The sequence below is a fragment of the Gopherus flavomarginatus genome, chromosome 2 (assembly GCF_025201925.1).
Source record: "Gopherus flavomarginatus isolate rGopFla2 chromosome 2, rGopFla2.mat.asm, whole genome shotgun sequence".
In the NCBI taxonomy this organism is placed as follows: domain Eukaryota; kingdom Metazoa; phylum Chordata; order Testudines; family Testudinidae; genus Gopherus; species Gopherus flavomarginatus.
In genome coordinates this window covers 1022195-1043893 of record NC_066618.1, presented here as the reverse complement: position 1 = coordinate 1043893, position 21699 = coordinate 1022195, and the positions used below count along the sequence as shown (strand labels likewise).

At 60.3% G+C, this 21699-nt stretch overlaps 1 protein-coding gene across 1 annotated transcript in view; it reads left to right on the top strand.

Annotated features, from left to right (window-relative positions):
* Positions 1 to 2640: 2640 nt before the first annotated feature.
* Positions 2641 to 21699, top strand: part of ASIC3 (acid sensing ion channel subunit 3) — a 51447-nt gene continuing 32388 nt past the window's right edge. The window contains exons 1-3 of the mRNA XM_050942643.1: positions 2641 to 3742; positions 14013 to 14163; positions 16713 to 16840. Of these exons, the coding sequence (XP_050798600.1) occupies positions 3188 to 3742; positions 14013 to 14163; positions 16713 to 16840 (834 nt within the window). The 5' untranslated portion in view covers positions 2641 to 3187. The remainder of the gene's footprint in view (positions 3743 to 14012; positions 14164 to 16712; positions 16841 to 21699) is intronic.

Here is a 21699-nt window from a genome sequence, read left to right as displayed (position 1 = left end):
TGTGTCTCCCATCCTGGCACCAGGCGGCGCTGTGCAGGGGAGGTGCTGCCCCCCCCAGCTGAGCCTGTGTCCCCTACCCTGGCACTAGGGGGTGCCGTGCTGGGGAGGTGCTGCCCCCTTGCTGTGCCTGTGCCCCCACCCTGGCACTAGGGGGCGCTGTGCTGGGGAGGTGCTGCCCCCCTAGCTGTGCCTGTGTCCCCCACCCTGGCACTAGGGGGCGCCATGCTGGGGATGTGCTGTCCCCCCCAGCTGTGACTGTGTGCCCCACCCTGGCACTAGGGGGCGCTGTGCTGGGGAGGTGCTGCCCCCCCAGCTGTGCCTGTGTCCCCCACCCTGGCACTAGGGGGTGCCGTGCTGGGGAGGTGCTGCCCCCCCTAGCTATGCCTGTGTTCCCCACCCTGGCACTAGGGGGCGCTGTACTGGGGAGGTGCTTGTGTCTCCCACCCTGGCACCAGGCGGCGCTGTGCTGGGGAGGTGCTGCGCCCTCTAGCTGTGCCTGTGTCCCCCACCCTGGCACTTGGGGGTGCCATGCTGGGGAGGTGCTGCCTCCCCCAGTTGTGCCTGTGTTCCCCACCCTGGCACTAGGGGGCACTGTGCTGGGGAGGTGCTGCCCCCCCCAGCTGTGCCTGTGTTCCCCACCCTGGCACAAGGGGGCACTGTGCTGGGGAGGTGCTGCCCCCCCCAGCTGTGCCTGTGTCCCCCACCCTGGCACTTGGGGGCACTGTGCTGGGGAGGTGCTGCCCCCCCCAGCTGTGCCTGTGTCCCGCACCCTGGCACTAGGCGGTGCCATGCTGGGGAGGTGCTGCCCCCCCCAGCTGTGCCTATGTTCCCCACCCTGGCACAAGGGGGCACTGTGCTGGGGAGGTGCTGCCCCCCCCCAGCTGTGCCTGTGTCCCCCACCCTGGCACTAGGGGGCACTGTGCTGAGGAGGTGCTTGTGTCCCCCACCCTGGCACTAGGCGGTGCCATGCTAGGGAGGTGCTGCCCCCCCAGCTGTGCCTGTGTCCCCCACCTGGCACCAGGGGGCGCCGTGCCTGCCAGTGATACAGCTCTGAGCTGTCCAGGTGGGGGCAGCAGTCAGCACACTTGCAGGGGAGGCGTGTGGGGATCTGCCCATCCCGCTGGCCGGCTGCGGGGCCTCACACTGGATTTACCCGTAGTGACGCTGCCAGAGCCACGAGCTCCCCAGGGCAGAGAACGGGGACTCAGCATCACTGAGCCAGACCGCCCTGCAGCCCCCACCCTGCGCCAGGGCCAGAGCCAGAGCCAGGTCCTGCCCAGATCGCATGTCTAGGGCTCTGTCCCAGCGCTGGGTCATCCTATGCAACCCCACTGGGGAAGAGCTGGCCTGGGGCAATATGGCCTCTGCAGTCAGCCCTTCCCACTGCCCCCTGAACAAGCCCCCCAGCCTCCAAAGTGCGATCTCCACAGGCAGGGCCTGGCAGAGCCGGGCCGGGGGGCAGGGATGGGCTAGGCCAGCTGTTCTGGGGCCCGTCTCACAGCGCCCCTCCTCTCCATGCACTGCTGGTTTGGGGGGTGTCCCCAGAGCCCTACAGGGAGGCGCTGCCTCCCTGACCCCTGGTTTGAGGGTGCTGGGGCTGAGCATGGGGGTCAGCCCCTCCCTGCACAGGATGTGGGGGTCTCCTTGAAGGAAGATTGGTTTGGGGGCAAGGCAGGTGCTCCTGACTCTGCTTGAGGGGCCCACATGTGCATGTTACGGCTCCATGGTCATTTTTCTGCCCACTGTATTGCCTGTTGCTTGCCTGTGGGCCCCACTTGCCAGCTGTGCTCAGCCCCCCTGGCCTATGGGGGGGGGATCACCCATGGAGGGCCCTGCCCTCACCTCACACACCCAGCTACTGCCAGTCCCAGGCCATGCCTGTCACCTGGGGAGCACCAGAGCAGACAGGGACCCCAGTGCTGCAAGCTTCCCCAGAGCAGTGCCCTCCTGCAGTGGGAGGGCTGATCCCTATGGGGTGGGCTGCCCCAGAGAGGGAGGGGTGAGGCCCCTGTGGGGCAGCTACAGTCCTTGTTTCCAGGTCTCTCCGCTGAGTGAAGCGGGGGCTCAAAGAGGGAGGGGGAAGCATTGTTGGGTCTGGGTCTGGCACCAGCTGCCCTCCAAGGTGGGCACCGACTGGTGGTTCTCTGCAGCGGGCAGCACTGGGCAATCAGGTCAAGATGACATGGCTTGGGGTGTTGCTGCCAGGGCACAGGCTTGTCAGCAGTCCAGGAGCTGCTGCCGCCACTTCGTTCCTCCCCCGACTGTCCGTGGTCTGCGGGCAGTTGCTGGCCAGGGAAGCTGGGGGCACTGGCTGGAGGCTGTGTTCCTGGCAAGGCCGTCTGGGGACGGCCCCTGGCACCCAGCTGTGGGCAGTGAGGCCCTGGAGTACCTGTGGGTAGGGCAGAGATCTGCCCCCCTGAGCCCAGGCAGTGTAAGTGCTGGGCACCTGCCAGAGAGAGTGTGTGTCTGCCCCAGCTCACACAGAGTGAGCAGCAAGGCCTGAGATGGAACCCAGGAGTCCTGGCTCCCAGCCCCCCAGAGCCAGGAGGGAACCCAGGAGTCCAGCTCCCAGCCCCCCAGTCTAGCTCCCTAGGCCGCTCTCCCTGTGCTGCAGATCTCGCCCACCCACAGAGGGGTGCTGTGATGTGTTTAGCCCCAGCTGGGCGCGTCTGGGGGGCCGTGCCAGCTGCTGTGTGCTCGGCCTGGGAACGGATGGGGCCCGGGTGTGAAGGAGGCAGGGAGGGGACGGCGCTGGCTCCGGCTGGAGAGTCGAGCGGCTGTGTGAGCATGTTCAGTGGCGGGGGAGCAGCAGACTGCTAAGGAGCCGGAGCCATCGCGCCGGCAGGCTGCACTGGCAAGCAGCCCCGGAGACGGGCACACAATGGGCTGCTGAGCAGCTGCCGCGTGGGTGGCCAGCGAGGGGGGGCGCAGCCCAGAGACGGGGTCCCAGGCCACATTCCATCGCCACAGTGATCTGGGGCTGTGGTTGCCAGTGCCTGCGATTGGTGGGAGCAGGGTCCTGCTCTGGCCGCGCCGGGTGCAGGGAGAGCCCGGGACCTGGCTGCCAGACAGCTGAGCATGGGCGGGCACCGCGGGCAGCCCAGGCAAGGGAGGGCAGCAGGGAGCCCAAGCGTCTGCCCCGGGGCTGGGGCGTGAGGGACTGCCGGGCACAGGGACTGAAGCCGCCATGAGGGCCTGCTCACAGGGCAGCATGGGGGCCGAGCGGCTCTCCAGCCTCCAGGTCTTTGCCAACAACTCCTCGCTGCACGGCATCAGCCACATCTTCCGGCACGGCTCGCTCTCGCTGCGCCGCGTGCTCTGGGCCCTCTTCTTCCTGGGCTCGCTGGGGCTGCTGCTGCTGGTCTGCATGGAGCGCGTCACCTACTTCTTCACCTACCCGCACGTCACCAAGCTGGACGAGGTGGCCGCGCCCAACCTGACCTTCCCCGCCATCACCATCTGCAACCTCAACGAGTTCCGCTTCTCTCGCATCACCCGCAACGACCTGTACCACGTGGGCCAGCTGCTGGCCCTGCTCAGCGACCGCTACGAGATCCGCAGCCCCCACCTGGCCGAACCCCAGCTGCTGGCCGCCCTGCGGGACAAGGCCAACTTCCGGAACTTCAGAGCCAAGCCCTTCGACATGGCCGACTTTTACAACCGCACGGGCCACGACATGGCCGAGATGCTGCTGCAGTGCAGCTTCCGTGGCAGCGACTGCACCGCCCAGAACTTCACCGCGGTGAGTGCGGCCCCGACCGGCACAGCCTCAGGCTGGCTCCAGCCCGGGGAGCAGCTCTGCCTGCGGGGTGTTGGGCAAGGTGGGGGGATGTTTGACTCCAGGCCTAGGGGGCAGCTCGGCTCTGTCAGTCACTTGGGGTGCGGGGGGTCGTGCTGTTGGCACTGCTGCGTTGGGCTCGCACTCCCGGGGCGTCAGAGAGGGAACGGGGTGACGATCCACCCCCCTCCCCAATGTGCCTAGTCATGGGCATGGGATTCCTGCTCCCCCCATGGCTGGGCTGCTGCCCCCTGGGCTCATCCCTCATCTCTGGAGCTAAGGCCCGCCCCACAGCCCAGCCAGACCAGGCCCCACTGCTGGGCTCATCCGTTCCCTAGCGTAGCTGTCTGCAGATGTGCCAGGCTCCCCTCTGCCTCTGGGACCCTGCAGCCAGGGCCGGCTTTAGGAACGGCAGGGCCCAATTTGAATACCCGGCACCAGTCCGGGTCTTCGGTGGCACTTTGGTGGTGGGCCCTTCCCTCGCTCCGGGTCTTCTGTGGACCCCCCGCTGCCAAAGTGCCGCCGAAGACCTGGACTGTCCCCGGGTGAGTAAAAAAAATGTTCAAATTAAAAAGGTGCCTAAGGCGCGGGACCATCTTAGGCGCAGGCACGGGGCCCGATTCTGAGGAACTGGCCCAAGCCGGCCCTGCCTGTAGCTGTGGGTCTCCAGCCTCTGCCAGCCACGGAACTGCCAGCCCCACCCAGGCGCTCGGGCCCTCGCCGTCTCTGGTGCCACGAGCTGGGTGACATTCAGGAGCCGGGTCTGAGCCGACAATTCCCCAAAGCACCTGTCTGGGCCACAGGCTGCCGAGCGTTTCCCAAAGGAGACACCCTGGACACCACGTCAGCGTCATTACAGCCCTCCTCGCAGGATGGGCCCGTGCGCCACAAGCAATGGCCTGGCCCTGCAGCCTGGCTAGGAGCCCCCCGCTTCGCAGCTGGCCCATGGGCCTAGCTGTCCAGCTGGCTGGCTGAGCAACGCTGACCGCTCTGACCCCATTTATATCCCATGCGCCCTGCCAGCTGTGCTGCTCGGTGCCGGTCCACGGCCACATGGCTCAGACGCCCCCTCGCGCTGCGCTCCCAAGCCGGCCTGGCCCAGGGGGTTCAGCTGAAACCATTGCTGCGGTTTGCAGGGACAAGGACCCAACCCTTGGGAACACTCACTGCACCCCCAGCAAAGCCACTTGCCTTGCTGGCCAGCAAGCGCCACCTGGAACCTCCCTCTGGCCCGTCCCTTGTGCGAGGTGCTGGGGTGGAGCACACCCTGCTGCTCCAGCCCGGTGGGACAGGCAGCGCTGGCTAGTCATGGCCTCAGTTCCTGCCGGCGGGAGGGGGAGCTCAGTGTGTCGTTCACACCCACAGGACCGTGCTCGGACCCTAGTGCCAGAAGCAGAAACCAAGAATCCCGCTGCCAGTGTCGCTGCTGTTGCACACTTGTGTAAAGTCTGGGCTGTGTGTGCCACAGGAGCCATGTGTGCACACTTGTGTAAAATGCAGACAATGTGTGCATGCGTGTGTGACGCAGGGGCCGTGTGCTGACGTGGGGCAGTGTGTGCACAGGTCTGTGTGTTGTGGCTCCCTGACCAGGCTGCTCCACACTGAGGCTGGGGCCAGCCCGCGGGAGCAGACGCCGGCGCGTGGGTGCAGACCCTGCTGATGCCCCAGGCTGGGCGGAGCTGGGCCCTGTGCTAGCTGTGCCAGGGGCCTCCTGCAGCTGCTGGGCGGGCTGCAAGGTGCACTGCCTTGGCCTATTGTTTGCTGGCTGCTGCCCCTTTAAGAACGGGGTGGGGCAGACAGTGTTTGGGGCAGGGCAGGAGCCCTGGCTTGGGGGGGGGCGCTCCCAGATACTTCAGCTCCCGCCTCTCCCAGCAGGGGGCACTGTGGGGGGGCAGGTGTGCAGGCTGCAGCGACTGAGGGACCCTGGGAGACTCGGGACTGAGCTGTTGTGGAACGGGATGAGCAGAGCTGGGGATGGAGCCAGGTGTCACGGACTCACCAGTCGTGCCCACTCGTGGCCCCGTGCGATCCATGGGGGGTGTGCCCCTTTCAGTGCGACAGCCCTTCTCGGGGGTCCACCCTCTCTCGGGGTCCGGCCCCTCCACCTCCTGGAGCCGCACCTCTCTGAGCCTCAGCACGTCTATCTCTCACCATGGGCCCCTCAGGGAGTCCACACGCTCTGGACCCCCCGGGCCTCCTCACCCCCAGAGGGGTTGATGCCCCCTGTTCTCTAGCCCGGAGTGACTCTCAGCCAGCGTAACACAGGAGGGTTTATTGAGCGTCTGAACCCAGCACAGGAAACTCTCCGGCCTCAGGCCTGGCCTCCCTCAGCCCAGCACATCCCAGTCCCCCTGCATCCAGGTGGGCTCTGTCTGCTCCCCCTCTCCAGCCCAGAGCCCCCCTGCTTCCCAGCTGGACATCTGATACCCCTGGCCCCAAGCCCCCTCTGTCCTTTGTCTTCTCTCCAGGTAACTGGGTCGTAAACAGGGTGGCCTCGGCCTCCTCTCCTCTCAGCTCCCCTCTGGCCCCTCGGGCTGGAACCGGCTGGTCAGGTCACCAGGGTCCTCTCCCTGCAGCCCATTGTCCTTCCACTGGCCAGAACCAGCTGTGACTCCTGAGCTGGGTCGTCAAGTCACCGGGTCACCAGTTGCTGGGGTGTCCATTCTCCACACCAGTGGTTGTGGTCCCAAGTCCCCTCTCCGGTCCTGCGTACCAACAAACTCCCTCTTCCCTCACCTCGTTAAACCTGTAGCACCCAGGGAAACTGAGTCCCACCCACTCTGCATGCAAACCACTGGAAAACCAAGAAAATCCCCCATAGGAAACAAGGCAAAACAAGAAATTCCCCCACTTGGTCACACCAGGCGTTGAAAGGGTTTGAGGCCTAGGGTGGCCCCTGCACTAGCAGGGTGACAGGCTGGGACCTTCGCGTGGGGCTGGGGACACAGGGCAGCAGGGCACTGGCCGCACACTCCAGGCTTGGGGGAGGGATCCGTCTGTCCCCACCCACACTGAGCTAGTGGAACTCCCTGCCACAAGGTCTCGCTCAGGCCAAGCGCTCAGGCACAGTCAGAGCATCAGACTTTGCTGTGGATAATGAGACTTTCCTGAGACCCCAGGGGGCATCCAACCAGGCTGCCTGCGACAGCGCTGGGCTGGCCTCTGCTCTGGGCTTGGGGTGTCTCCCTCTAGGCAGGGTCCCTTGGAGGCTGGGCCGGGCCGGCCTGGCAGCTTGGGGGATGGGGAGCAGGCAGATCAGGGACGAGAGGGGCATGGGAAGCTGGAGAAGGGGACAGGCCCACAGAGGGGGTGACGAGGGAGCCCCGCAACTCTTCCCTGCCCTATATGGCCCTGGCCTGAAGGGGCAGGCCCAAGCTCACAGCACCTCCTGGCAGTGCCCACCCCATGCTCAGCTCTTGCTGCAGCTGGGGTTCCCCCCCGCCCCCGCAGCACAGGGAGCCTGTGGGGCCAAGCCCACAATAGCAGGCGTGTCCCCTGCTCCCCTGGCAGGTCTGCAAGGGGCATTCAACAGAGACTGGACATGGATGATCATGGAGGTGGCTCCCCGCCCACACGCCCCCTCTCCCCCTTCCTTAGATGGATCCCTTGTTACCATGGCAATGGCTCCCCTCTTTCAGTGCAGCCGTTGCCATGGCGATGGCTCCTCTCCCTTACCTGTGCAGCCTAGTTGCCAGGACAGCATCCCTGGTGTGGGTTGGGTGCCGCGGTACCCGCATGGGCCTGCTGCACCCATCACACCCCTACCCAGGGCACTGGGGCCTGCTACACCCATCACACCCAACCCAGGGCCCAGTTGCCATTTCGGGGTGTCCCAGGCAGGGGTGTGGGGGGGTGTATGGACCCTTCCCTCCCCCAGGATGCCCAGCTTGGGCATCCCCCCGAGCTGCCCCAGAGCCAGTCCCGGGGCCGGCGTAGTGCTGGGCCAACTCCCCCCAGCCGGCACCGCTCACCCCGCTGGCCTACGCCTGCCCCGGCCAAGACAGGACTTCCTGGGGAAGTGGGGGCCAGTCCCTGGCCAGGCAGCCTGTTCTACGCAGTGCCGGGGTGGTGGTGGAGAACCCCAGAGGTCTCCGTGGGTCATTGACACGGAGCTGCAGAGTCTGGGCTGTGCCTGGCCTGTCAGCAGGCTCCGGGGGGGACTGCTTAGCAGGCCGGGCCCAGGGACCCCCAGTTCCCTAGGGACCCACACTCCAAGGCTGGGCCTTCACCCCAACACCCCATCTCCCCATGCTCCCAGCAGTGACGCCTGTGGGAGGCTGTGCTGGGCCCTGCCGGGGGCAATGTTCCCGGGTGCATTCACTGCCACGCGGGCCGCCTGTGCCAACCAGGACCTGTCAATTAGTTGCCTGGCCTTTCTGACAGGCCGAGGTCAGCGCAGTGAGGCAGGAGTCCAGCCACAGGCCAGTATCCGCCGGGCCAGCCGAGCAGTGCCAGCCCCAGCCCCGAGTTCACTCGCTGTTGTCCCCTGTCTCCCCACCCCAGGCGCCGGAGTCCCTCCGAAGAGCCCTTTCCCCAGCCACCTGCCCCGGGCTGCCAGCTCTGTAACCAAGTCCTGCCGGGCAGTCCGCTGCTTGCTGGGGGTCGGTCAGGCCTTGACATCTCCTTGCCCTGCGGGCCTCTCTGTAGATTTGGGCCGGTTCTGTAGTGACTCTATCCATCCCCAGCTGGCACCGTGGCCCCCCCACCCACTGCACTCTCCCAGGAGTGTCAGCCCATTGGGCAGCAATGCCATGCCCCGAGGGAAACTGAGGCATGCCAAGGCTGCATACAGCTATTACAAACAATTCCCATGTGGTCTGAGTTACACCCTGGGGGCAGCAGAGAGTGAACCTGGGCCCACTACATCCCGCGGAGGGAGCCTCCCCTGCCCAGGCTCTTGAAAACTCACCTGCCACCCCCAGGAGTCCGAGCCCAGCTGCCAGGGGGCTGCAGGATCTAAGAGGCCAGATTCAGGCTGGTGCCTCCTGCGGGAAAGGGGCCACAACTCATCAGCAACACCCCATATCATGGGGGGGGGTCCGTACCCCAGAGGGGCAGGGGTCTCTCTGGCCACGGGGTAAAGAGGAGTTGCTGGATTTGGGTGGGGGCAGGGGGCCTCTGGCAATGGGCTGTGGGGGAGAGTCGCTATGGGGGGGAGTTTCTCTGGCTATGCGGTGTGTGAGGGTCTCTGGCTGTGGCGTGTTGTTCTGGCTATGGAAGTGTCTCTGACTATGGGGTGCAGGGGCGTCTGGCTCTGGCCATGGTGTCCAAACTTTTCCTATCATCCCCCCCTTACCAGTAATGGAATCTGGTTGTCCCCCCACCCCAATTGCTGCAGGCGGCTCAGCAGCGGGCTGACAGTGCAGCTGGGGATGAGGGAAGCGCTGGGACTAAAGGTGGGGCTGGGTTGGGCTGGGGGGGCGGAGTGGAGCTGGGGGCTGGCCTGGGCCCTGCTGTGCACCCCCTGTCATGGAGTCCCTGGGCGATGCTCTGGAACTGCTGCTCACAAAGCCAGGCAGGACTTTGAGGAGCCTCCTCTCCCTTGGAGCAGACTTGTTCAGGGCAAGAAGCTCACACGGCTTCACCTCCTGGGTCTCTCCTTGGAGCATTCAGCATCCTCTGCCCCTCCGTGCGCTTCCCACAGCGAGCCCCCCCCAGCGGGGTCCTGGGGAAGCCACAGGGTCCTGCCCCCCCACTTCGCAGTCAGACGTGACTCTCAGCCAGCCAGTAACACAGAGGTTTATTCGATGACAGGAACAGGGTCTAACACAGAGCTTGTAGGTACCACAAACCGGACCCCTCAGCCGGGTCCATTCTGGGGGGCAGTGAGCCAGACCCCCCACGTCTGCCCTCAGCCAGCTCCAGACTAACAACCCCCCCAGCCCCTCCTCTCTGCTCAGCTCCTTTCCTGGGCCAGGAGGTCACCTGATCTCTTTGTCTCCAACACCTTCAGCTGGTACCTTTGCAGGGGGGGGGGCCCAGGCCATCAGTTGCTAGGAGACCGAGTGCCAGGCATTTAGGTGCACTGGCCCTTTGCTCTGCAGCAATCACACCCCCTTATCCCACCACCTGGATACTTAAGAACTGCATAGGGGACACTGAGGCACCAACACAGTATTCAGAGAAAACATTAAGACATTCCCAGTTCATCACACCCCCTCATACGTTCCTCCATGCCCCCCAGAGGGGCGCGCCCCACAGTCTGAGGACCACTGGGCTATGGTGTGGGGTGTCACAGATCCCCAGCCCTGGTGCTCCGTCCAACTCTGGAACCGTGCCTGGGAGAATCCCTGTGTCTCAGCCCCCCTCAGGGCCTCCCTCTTTCACAAAAGGGAAACCACCCCCTGCCTCCTGGGACCCACCCTGGGAGCCTTCAGCCACCTGCTTCATGCCATGAGCTCCCCTCAGGGCATCCTGGGGCGAGACGCCTGCACCCCCAGTTCCTGCCTGCAGTGAGCTCGGCCAGTGTGTGAGAGCCGGGGGTCAGTGGGCGTCCGGACCCAGCGCAGACAGTCTGTAGTTACCACAGAGAACAGAAAGTTACAGCCAAGTCCAGCTGGGTCAGGCCAGAGCCCAGCGCTCCAGGACCCCTCCCTAGGTCCAGGCCCAGGCCAGGCGCTTCTGGGTCCAGCAGCCCCCACTTAACACCTTCGGCCTCCTCGTCAGTCCTTGTCCTCCCTCTGGTCCCACCCCGCTGGCCTGCTGCGGAGGGGCCGGGCCATGGGTGCCAAATGTCCGGGCAATTGGAGTGGCCCCTGTATTCTGGCCAGCAGACCACTCCCCCTGGGGCTGTCGACTAGTCCCCCATTCCCCCCAGGCCGTCGGCCAGTCGCCCCCTCCCCCACTTCCCCCGTGCTGTCGGCCAGTCACCCCCTCCCCCACTCCCCCTGGGCCATCAGCCAGCCACTCCGTCCCCCCAGGCTGTCGGCCAGCCACCCACTCCCCCACTCCCCTCCGGGGCCATTGACCAGCTGCCCCCTCCCCTACTTCTCCCAGGCCGTCGGCCAGTGGCCCCCTCCTCTACTCCCCTGGGGCCATGGGCCAGTTGCTCACTCCCCCCGGGCCATCGGCCAGTCGCCTCCCCCCCCGGGGGCCATGTCCTAGACCTCCTGTGCACCTTCCTCTGGGCCTGCCCCGAGGAACCCAACCCAAACTCTGCTGGGAGCCGACCCCGAAGGGAGGGCTGTGGAAGCTCCTTCACTGGAGGTTTTCCGAAGGAGGCTGGAGTCGTCTGCCTGGGATGGGACAGACACAACAAATCCTGCGTCTTGGCAGAGGATTAGACTGGATGACCCTGGCGGGCTCTGGGATTCTCTCCCCCTCTGCCATTGGGCCGGCCAGGCAGTCTGTGGCGTGGGAACACAGAGCATCCCTGACTCCTAGTGCCCAGGTACATCCAGCTGGCTGAGGGGACCATTTCCATAACCCTTCGCAGTCACAGGGCCAGTCAGAGGGAATCGGCTCCCCAGACGCTGGCATCCAAACGGTGTGTAGCCACCTGCCCACAGCACATCCCACAGCCGGTCTGCACCAGCTGAGCACGGGTCAGGGCCTGGTTTCACGAGCCCACGTGGGGACAGGAATGCTACTTGTGACGGAACAGCAGCCCAGCCTGTCCCTGAATGGCGACTCCCGACTGGCGACGAACCCCAGCATTGTGAACACATTGCTGCTCGTAAATCGGCCTCCGTGGGTCCCAAGGGCCTGCATACCAACAGCGTAGTGCCCATATGCTCTTGTTGGGGGCAAACCCTGGGCACATGGGTCGCATCCATGGGCTGTTCTCAACACCAGCAATGCCGCCGGTCTAGCCTTACTGCCGCCGCTTGGGGCAAACTGCACACCTGGCTGCTCAGACACCTCTGCCGTGCCTGACCCAGAGTCAACCCCGCAGCACCAGTGCAGCGGAGCTGTAGCAGTCTGGGGCAGCTGGCTTCTGGCCAGTCAGGGGGCCTCCTGCGGGCGTCTCTACCCAAAGGGGGGCAGCCCCAACCTGCTCCCACGCTCCAGAAACGTGGCTTTCCTCAGGTGCCAGGTCTCTGCATGGTGCTGGGCCACGAACTGGGCATTAGCGGCTGTGCTGAGCATCACGAGGCTGCCATGCCAGGTACTCTGCCTGCTCCTCGCCTCCCCCTGCTCTGTCATTAAATCCGCCAGGTCCCCTGGGTGGGTCAAAGTGCTGCCCACGTGTCGCCCAGCCTTCGCCCAGCTCCTGCCAGGTGAGTGACCGCGCAAGCCAGCAAAGTTTGGCCAAAGGCGCCTCCTCCACGTGGCTGGCACCAGGAGCTGAGAGCACAGACAGAACGGCAGCTGGCCCATACAGGGTGGACAGTCAGCGCCCATGGCCCGAGGCGGGGAGTTGCCCCGTTTTGGGCTGGTTTGACTTGGAGCTGTGAGCTGCCAGGCTTCCAGAGCCCCTGTTAACACAGGGTTCAGAACTAGTGTAGATGTGCCAGCCCCGGGTTCTCTAACACAGGACATCTGTCTGTCCATAGTTGCAGTTGGTTGGTTTTGGTAGGTTAAGGTTAGTTGGTTGAGGTCGGTTAGTAGCTGAGGTTGGGTTAGGGTTAGTTGGTTGGGGATGGTGACCTACCAGCCCTGGGCTTACGGCAGTGCAGACAGGCCCAGCCCCCCATCCAGACACAGCTCTGCACATGGCACAGCCCCCCACAGCGTGGCCTAATCCTGGTGCAGTGTCTCTCTGGGCTGGACTGGGGCTGACTCATAGATTCTCAGATTCTAGGGTCAGAGGGGACCAATGTGATCATCTAGTCCGACCCCCTGCACAAAGCAGGCCACAGAACCCTACCCATCCACTTCTATAACAAACCCCTAACCTATGCCTGAGTTATTGAAGTCTTCAAATTGTGGTTTGAAGACCTCAAGCTGCAGAGAATCCACCAGCAAGTGACCCATGCCCCACGCTGCAGGGGAAGGCGAAAAAACTCCAGGGCCTCTGCCAATCTGCCCTGGAGGAAAATTCCCTCCCGACCCAAATATGGCGATCAGTTAAACCCTGAGCATGTGGGCAAGACTCACCAGCCAGCACTCAGAAAAGAATACTTTGCAGTAACTCAGATCCCATCCCATCCAACATCCCATCACCAATCACTGGGCATACTTATCTGGCGATAATCAAAGATCAGTTGCCAAAATTAGGCTACCCCATCATACCATCCCCTCCATAAACTTATCAAGCTTAGTCTTAAAGCCAGATGTGTCTTTTGCCCCCACTACTCCCCTTGGAAGGCTGTTCCAGAACTTCACTCCTCTAATGGTTAGAAACCTTCGTCTACTTTCAAGTCTAAACTTCCTAGTGTCCAGTTTATACCCATTCGTTCTTGTATCTACATTGGTACTAAGCTTAAATAATTCCTCTCCCTACCTAATATTAATCCCTCTGATATATTTATAAAGAGCAAGCATATCCCCCCTCAACCTTCTTTTAGTTAGGCTAAATAAGTCAAGCTCTTTGAGCCTCCTTTCATAAGACAGGTTTTCCATTCCTCGGATCATCCTAGTAGCCCATCTCTGAACCTGTTCCAGTTTGAATTCATCCTTCTTAAACATGGGACACCAGAACTGCACACAGTATTCCAGGTGGGATCTCACCAGCGCCTTTTATAACGGTACTAACACCTCCTTATCTTTGCTGGAAATACCTCGCCTGATGCATCCTAAAACCACGTTAGCTTTTTTCACGGCCATATCACATTGGCGGCTCATAGTCATCCTGTGATCAACCAATACTCTGAGGTCCTTCTCCTCCTCTGTTGCTTCCAACTGATGCGTCCCCAATTTATAACTAAAATTCTTATTATTAATCCCTAAGTGCATGACCTTGCACTTTTCACTATTAAATTTCATCCTATTACTATTACTCCAGTTTACAAGATCATCCAGATCTTCCTGTGTGATATCCCGGTCCTTCTCTGTGTTAGCAATACCCCCCAGCTTTGTGTCATCCGCAAACTTTATTAGCACATTCCCGCTTTTTGTGCCAAGGTTAGTAATAAAGAGGTTAAATAAGATTGGTCCCAAAACCAATTCTTGAGGAACTCCACTAGTAACCTCCTTCCAGCCTGACAGTTCACCCTTCAGTACGACCCGTTGGAGTCTCCCCTTTAACCAGTTCCTTATCCACCTTTCAATTCTCATATTGATCCCCATCTTTTCCAATTTGACTAATAATTCCCCATGTGACCCCTCATGTCCGGCTCTGTCTCCCTTGCAGATCTTCACACGCCTGGGGAAGTGCTACACCTTCAACGCAGGGGTGCCGGGCAACGAGCTCCTCACCACCGTCAAGGGTGGCTCCGGCAACGGGCTGGAGCTCATGCTGAACATCCAGCAGGAGGAGTACCTGCCCGTCTGGGGGGAGAGCGGTGAGGCTGGGCGCTGGGCACAGGGCTCCCCACACACCTCTGGGACAGCAACACCCCCCGGACAGCAACACCCGGCACGGACAGTCCTGCCTGACCCCGTCCCTGGGACAGCAACAACCCCCAGACAGCAACACCCGGCATGGACAGTCCTGCCTGACCCCGTCCCTGGGATAGCAGCACCCCCCAGACAGCAACACCTGGCATGGACAGTCCTGCCTGACCCCGTCCCTGGGACAGCAACACCCCCCCCAGACAGCAACACCCGGCACGGACAGCCCTGCCTGACCCCGTCCCTGAGACAGCAAGACCCTCCCCAGACAGCAACACCCGGCACGGACAGCCCTGCCTGACCCCGTCCCTGAGACAGCAACACCCCCCAGACAGCAACACCCGGCATGGGCAGCCCTGCCTGACCCCGTCCCTGAGACAGCAACACCCCCCAGACAGCAACACCCGGCATGGGCAGCCCTGCCTGACCCCATCCCTGAGACAGCAACACCCCCCCCAGACAGCAACACCTGGCAAGGACAGCCCTGCCTGACCCGTCCCTGGGACAGCAACACCCCCCAGACAGCAACAGCTGGCATGGACAGCCCTGCCTGAGTCCATCCCTGAGACAGCAACACCCCCCAGACAGCAACACCCGGCACGGACAGCCCTGCCTGACCCCGTCCCTGAGACAGCAACACCCCCCAGACAGCAACACCCGGCACGGACAGCCCTGCCTGACCCCGTCCCTGAGACAGCAAGACCCTCCCCAGACAGCAACACCCGGCACGGACAGCCCTGCCTGACCCCATCCCTGAGACAGCAACACCCCCCAGACAGCAACACCCGGCATGGGCAGCCCTGCCTGACCCCGTCCCTGAGACAGCAACACCCCCCAGACAGCAACACCCGGCATGGGCAGCCCTGCCTGACCCCATCCCTGAGACAGCAACACCCCCCCCAGACAGCAACACCCGGCATGGGCAGCCCTGCCTGAGTCCATCCCTGGGACAGCAACACCCCCCAGACAGCAACACCCGGCACGGACAGCCCTGCCTGACCCCATCCCTGAGACAGCAACACCCCCCAGACAGCAACACCTGGCACGGACAGCCCTGCCTGACCCCATCCCTGAGACAGCAACACCCTCCCAGACAGCAACACCCGGCATGGACAGCCCTGCCTGAGTCCATCCCTGGGACAGCAACACCCCCCAGACAGCAACACCTGGCACGGACAGCCCTGCCTGAGTCCATCCCTGAGACAGCAACACCCCCCAGACAGCAACACCTGGCACGGACAGCCCTGCCTGAGTCCATCCCTGAGACAGCAACACCCCCCAGACAGCAACACCCGGCATGGGCAGCCCTGCCTGACCCCGTCCCTGGGACAGCAACACCCCCCAGACAGCAACACCTGGCATGGACAGCCCTGCCTGAGTCCATCCCTGAGACAGCAACACCCCCCCGGACAGCAACACCTGGCATGGACAGCCCTGCCTGACCCCGTCCCTGGGACAGCAATACTCCCCAGACAGCAACACCTGGCACGGACAGCCCTGCCTGACCCCATCCCTGAGACAGCAACACCCTCCCAGACAGCAACACCTGGCATGGACAGCCCTTCCTGAGTCCATCCCTGGGACAGCAACACCCCCCGGACAGCAACACCTGGCATGGACAGCCCTGCCTGAGTCCATCCCTGAGACAGCAACACCCCCCCGGACAGCAACACCCGGCTCGGACAGCCCTGCCTGAGTCCATCCCTGAGAGAGCAACACCCCCCAGACAGCAACACCCGGCATGGACAGCCCTGCCTGAGTCCATCCCTGAGACAGCAACACCCCCCAGACAGCAACACCTGGCACGGACAGCCCTGCCTGACCCCGTCCCTGAGACAGCAACACACCCCAGACAGCAACACCCGGCATGGGCAGCCCTGCCTGAGTCCATCCGTGAGATAGCAACACCCCCCAGACAGCAACACCCGGCATGGGCAGCCCTGCCTGAGTCCATCCCTGGGACAGCAACACCCCCCAGACAGCAACACCCGGCACGGACAGCCCTGCCTGACCCCATCCCTGAGACAGCAGCACCCCCTCCAGACAGCAACACCCGGCTCGGACAGCCCTGCCTGACCCCGTCCCTGAGACAGCAACGCCCCCCCCAGACAGCAACACCCGGCTCGGACAGCCCTGCCTGACCCCGTCCCTGAGACAGCAACACCCCCCCCCCCCCCCCAGACAGCAACACCTGTCACAGACAGCCCTGCCTGACCCCGTCCCTGGGACAGCAACACCCAGCATGGACAGTCACCCCACCACCACCCCCAGACAGCAACACTCGGCACACACAGGCCTTTATGTGCCTCCCTCCCCCCAGAGAGCAACACCGCTGGCATGGACGGGCCTGTCTCATCCCCCTCCCCCGAGGCTGAAAAGCCACAGGGCAGGAATCAGGTCTAGCCAGCTCCCGCACAGAACAGGAGCCCTCTCCCACCCCCTTGACCCCCGGGTGTCCCCCTGCCCGCGGTAACACCCCCATGCTCTGCTGTGTTTGCAGATGAGATCTCCTACGAAGCCGGGGTCAAGGTGCAGATCCACAGCCAGGAGGAGCCGCCCTTCATCGACCAGCTGGGCTTCGGTGTGGCACCCGGCTTCCAGACCTTCGTGTCCTGCCAGCAGCAGAGGGTATCCGTCCTTCCATCTGTCTGTCCATCCCTGGGGCCCACGGGCCAGCAGGGGTCCTGCCCATCACCCCAGTGCTCATGGGGCAGGCAGCCTGGGAGGGAGGGGGCCCTGGTAATGACAGAAAGGGTGGTCGACTCCTCAGGGATCCATGGGGAGGGGCTGCCCCTTCTATGCAAGGGAGGATGTCAGGAGCCATTTTTATCCCCAAGCCCTGGCTGTGTGGATCCCCCTCTCCAGGCAGGCTCCCCATGCACGTGTGATCAGAATCTTTGGCCACCAGTGTCTGTGGGGGGGCACTCTGTGCCTGCGAGTTCTGGTGCCACCCACCTGGGGTCAGATAGAGGCAAAGTGACCCTGCCTGCTGTCTCCGCTTGGTACCTGTGGCAGTGACGTGGGACTCGCATTCCACCAGGTCCACTCTAGCACCTTGTCCTCATGCACTTGCAAATATGAAATATTGATAGTTAGTTGGTTACGATTGGTTGGGTTTGGCTGATTGGGAATGGCTGGGGTTTGTTAGGGTGGGTTGGGGTGAGATGGAGATGGTGGATTGGTTAGCATTAGTTGAGGTTGGTGGTTGGGGTTTGGTTAGTTGGGATGGTGGGTTAGGGTTGATTGGTTGGGGTTCAGATGGTGTGTGGGGTTAGCACCATGGGTATCCGTCCTTCCATCTGTCTGTCCATAGTTGCAGTTGGTTGATTTGGTAGGTTAAGGTTAGTTGGTTGAGGTGGGTTAGTAGCTGGGGTTGGGTTCGAGTTAGTTGGTTGGGGATGGTGGCTGGACTGCATTTATAGCTGATGTTCTTTGGTTAGGGTTGGTTGGGGATGGTGGTTGGGTTGGGTTATTAGCTGGCATTGGTTGGTGTAATGAAGTGGCCTTTGGCAGGACACAACTGAGAGTATCAATTCAGGACAAATCACTTAGAGCAGGGCAGTTACAGCCCTAGGCTGGGGGTCCTTCCTTGACCCCCTTTGAACAAGATTTGGTGCCACTATAGGACCTTTGTTGCAACAATGATCTATACAGTCCCAGTTCATGTCAATAACGTCACACCCCCAACACAAAATTGCTGCAGGAAGGGATGATGTAAACATCACTGACTGCATCCCAAGAGCTCCCCATCCTTGGGTCTGCTTCATTACAGCTAGTACTGTATAACAGAAATGGTTTACCAAAAAGTCCTGTCCAATAACATGATTGAATCTCTTTACAAACTCAAGGTAAAACTTGGTTAGAACAATAGTGGACTGGATCTGCTTGTTACCGAAATATCGGGTCTGCCTAGCTGAGAGCCAATAACAGCCTGACAGGGATAAGGAAAAGATGCTTTATTCTGCAGAAAAAAGGAGAGCCTTGTACTTTAGTACAAAGACCCTATTCCATACAAATTTCACAAGCCTTTTATACACTTTTATACAAAGACCCTTGTGTGTTAACACTTGATTGGTAGGTGTCAAACCTCGTGGTTCTGTTATCTGTTCAGTAAAAACTGGTTTGAAGCAAGTTTTCTCTGCTTTGAGGCAGAAGAAAAGAGAAAGGTCCAATGTTCAGGTTACTGTATACGTGAGGCTTCTGCTTCCCCCTACTGACTGCTTGTAAGCTATTAAGGGAGGCTACCAGTAACTTTTACATGCTCTTGCAGCAGGATTCCTGTATGTCTCATGTGATCTTGCCAAGAGCTAAAGGACATAGCTACTTTATCCATACACGCTCTGGCAAATGGTTGGAACCCACTTAGTACCAAGACAATGTAGACATTAATGTTGTCCATACTATAGGAATCTTGGCATTTAGCCATGAAAGCAATATAGTACTGTGCCTCAGTTTCCCTTTTCATAGATTATTAGGGTTTGAAGGGACCTCAAGAGATCATCTAATCCAACCCCCTGCTCAAAGCAAGACCAATCCCCAAATGGCCCCATCAAGAATTGAGCTCACACCCCTGGGTTTAGCAGGCCAATACTCGAACCACTGAGCTATCCCTCCCTCCATACAGCACATCGGGTCTGGAATGTCTTTTCTCCTGTGAAAAGTTCCCATACTGTTTACAGGCACTAACTGTGCAACATCAGCTTTACAAGGCCTTTTAACACAGTCGGTTCTTCTGTATCAATCTTAACACGTTCAAGGGTTTTCCCAAAAGATTCTGCACATTGTACATTTTTACAATTCTTGGTATTAGCAACACATTAGCAATAATTACAAATCAATTGCAAGTGTCCATCTACAATTATTTTTTCATGCCACACCTGTGGCTTAATACCATTGGGGTTTGGGCGTTTTAGATTCAGTCTGTGGCTTCCCTTTGCAAAATTCAGTTTTCCTCTTTGTTCTGCAGGATCACACCCTGATTTCTCTTGCTTAACAGAATTCACTGGCTGATGGGGGTGGGGGGGGGCTCTCTGTGCTAACAGCTATTAGCAAGCCTGTCTTCTCCCTGCCAGCCAGGTTATTTGCATCAACACAAACACCAGCTTTTAACTTCTTAGCTGCTACCAATTCCCAGGCTGGACTCTGTCTCTGTCAGGGTAGTTAAACACTGGAACAGATTGCCTAGGGAAGTTGTGGAATCTCCATCTCTGGAGATATTTAAGAGTAGGTTAGATAAATGTCTATTAGGGATGGTCTAGACAGTATTTGGTCCTGCCATGAGGGCAGGGGACTGGACTCGATGACCTCTCGAGGTCCCTTCCAGTCCTAGAGTCTATGAGATACCACACGAATCCAAAGGGTCTGAGGGTGAGCGTTCGCTTGCTCTCCCCTGCATCCTCAAGCATTTGGCCATAAAACTGTTCTGCTCTGACACACCAGTAACCAAATCTGTCCTCAGACCCTGAAGCACAGACTGCTCACTCACAGAATCAGCATGGAGACAGTCCTGTTCCAACACCATTGTCTTCCCAACAAGCTGGCCAAACACACAGCCATTTGGTCATAGGTCTGTTTAAATTCCTTAATAGCTTTTGCTCCATTTGAGACCTTCTCAAAGCCACCCACACTGGATCTTTCAAAAGGAAAAAGTCAGTGGATCCATTCACAACATAACATTTCTAGCTGTTAGGAACTGAAACTTCCTTGATTAAATCACTTCCACACCCTTCAGCTACAGCAAACTGCTTGCAAAGACCATCCTGAAAATGTTTCTCTTCAGGAATTTTCTAACTTTCTAAGCACCAATTCACCTTTATCTTGCTCCACAGAAGCATTGCTCTGCTGAGCCATTATCAACGCCTGGTGAGTTTCACTTACATCCAGAATCACCTCTGGCCCATCAGGTGGATTCCTACCCAATCCCCTTTCAGGTAAACTGCTAGATTTCATAGTCAAAAGGTGAGAAGCATTTTCCTTCCCTTTACCACACACAAGGTCAGAAATCTTTTCCTTCTTGCTACAAGTTTCCAAACTGTCAGTAGGTAACACAATCAAACCACCTCCATGCTCTCCTTGTGCCCTGGCTAGGGTATCACCCTGATCAGACAGAGTTGCTACATCCTTTCCCAACAACAGGCAAAATATAAGCACCAGAATTGTCTGGTCTCTGGGATTTTGCTAAAGACACTAACTGGATGCAACCTAGTCACAGGGCCATTCTCCTCAGCAGACACAAACTTAGGACCATTCCCCTCCTGGGCTTTAGCTGAATCCAGAACCAACTCTGAGACAACTGCACTATTCTCAACCCTCCCAGGCTGAAAGGCACCTTCTGTCTGCTCAACAGAGCCAGAGACACATTCTCCTTCACCAGACACACAGCTTGGGATCTCATTTCCCTTGTCCCAGCACACAGGGCTGTTCACAGATAACTGCTTGGAGACCCTCCCTCCATAGGCAAGTCAATACCCCTGACAGACATAGGCACATTCCCTTCTCTGTCACATTTCTCCACACAGGAAACAGGTAAGGGACAGGGACACTCATCTTCCACTGTCCTTGTCTTCCCAAACTGCTGACTAGACCAAGCCAGCAGCTCACCAGACTGCCTAGGCCCATCCAAAATTTCCCTGCCTTCCTCTCCCTTGTCCCAGCACCCAGGACTGATTACAGACTGTCATGGATTGCGGGGGAGTCCGGTCCTGCACCCCTCTTCCTGGGACCCACAGTGACTCTCAGCCAGCCAGTAAAACAGAAGGTTTATTGGACAACAGGAATGCAGGTTACAGCAGAGCTTGCAGGCACAGTCAGGACCCCTCAGTCAAGTCCTTCTGGGGGTTCAGGGTGCTTGGATCCCAGTTTAAGATACCCTGAATTCCCCCGGCCCAGCCCAAAACTGAAACTGACTTAACTCCCCTACAGCCGGCCCCTTCCTTTGTCCACCTTCCCGGGCAAAGGTCTTGATCCTCCTCCCCCCTACCTGGCTCAGGTTACAGGCCTAGGCCCTGTCCCTCACCTAAAGTCCTCCTCGGCTCTCCCATCCCCCACACAGACAGTCCCTACTCCATCACATCTCTCCCCCCTTCAAGACTGAACTGAGCGGGGTCACTCTGCCCAGTGACCTGGGGAAGTTCAGGGCCCCCTCTCCGGGACAACGCATCCGCTATCAGGTTGGCACTTCCCTTCACATGGACCACCTCCATGTCATAGTCCTGCAGGAGCAGGCTCCACCTCAGGAGCTTGGCGTTGGCTCCTTTCATCTGGTGCAGCCAGGTCAGGGGAGAGTGCTCGGTGTACACGGTGAAGTGTCGCCCAAAGAGATATGGCTCCAGTTTCTTAAGGGCCCACACCATGGCCAGGCATTCCTTCTCGATGGCCGCGTAGTTCTGCTCCCGGGGTAGCAACTTCTTGCTCAGGTACATGATGGGGTGTCTCTCCCCCTTTTCATCCTCCTGCATTAACACCGCCCCCAGTCCCATGTCTGAGGC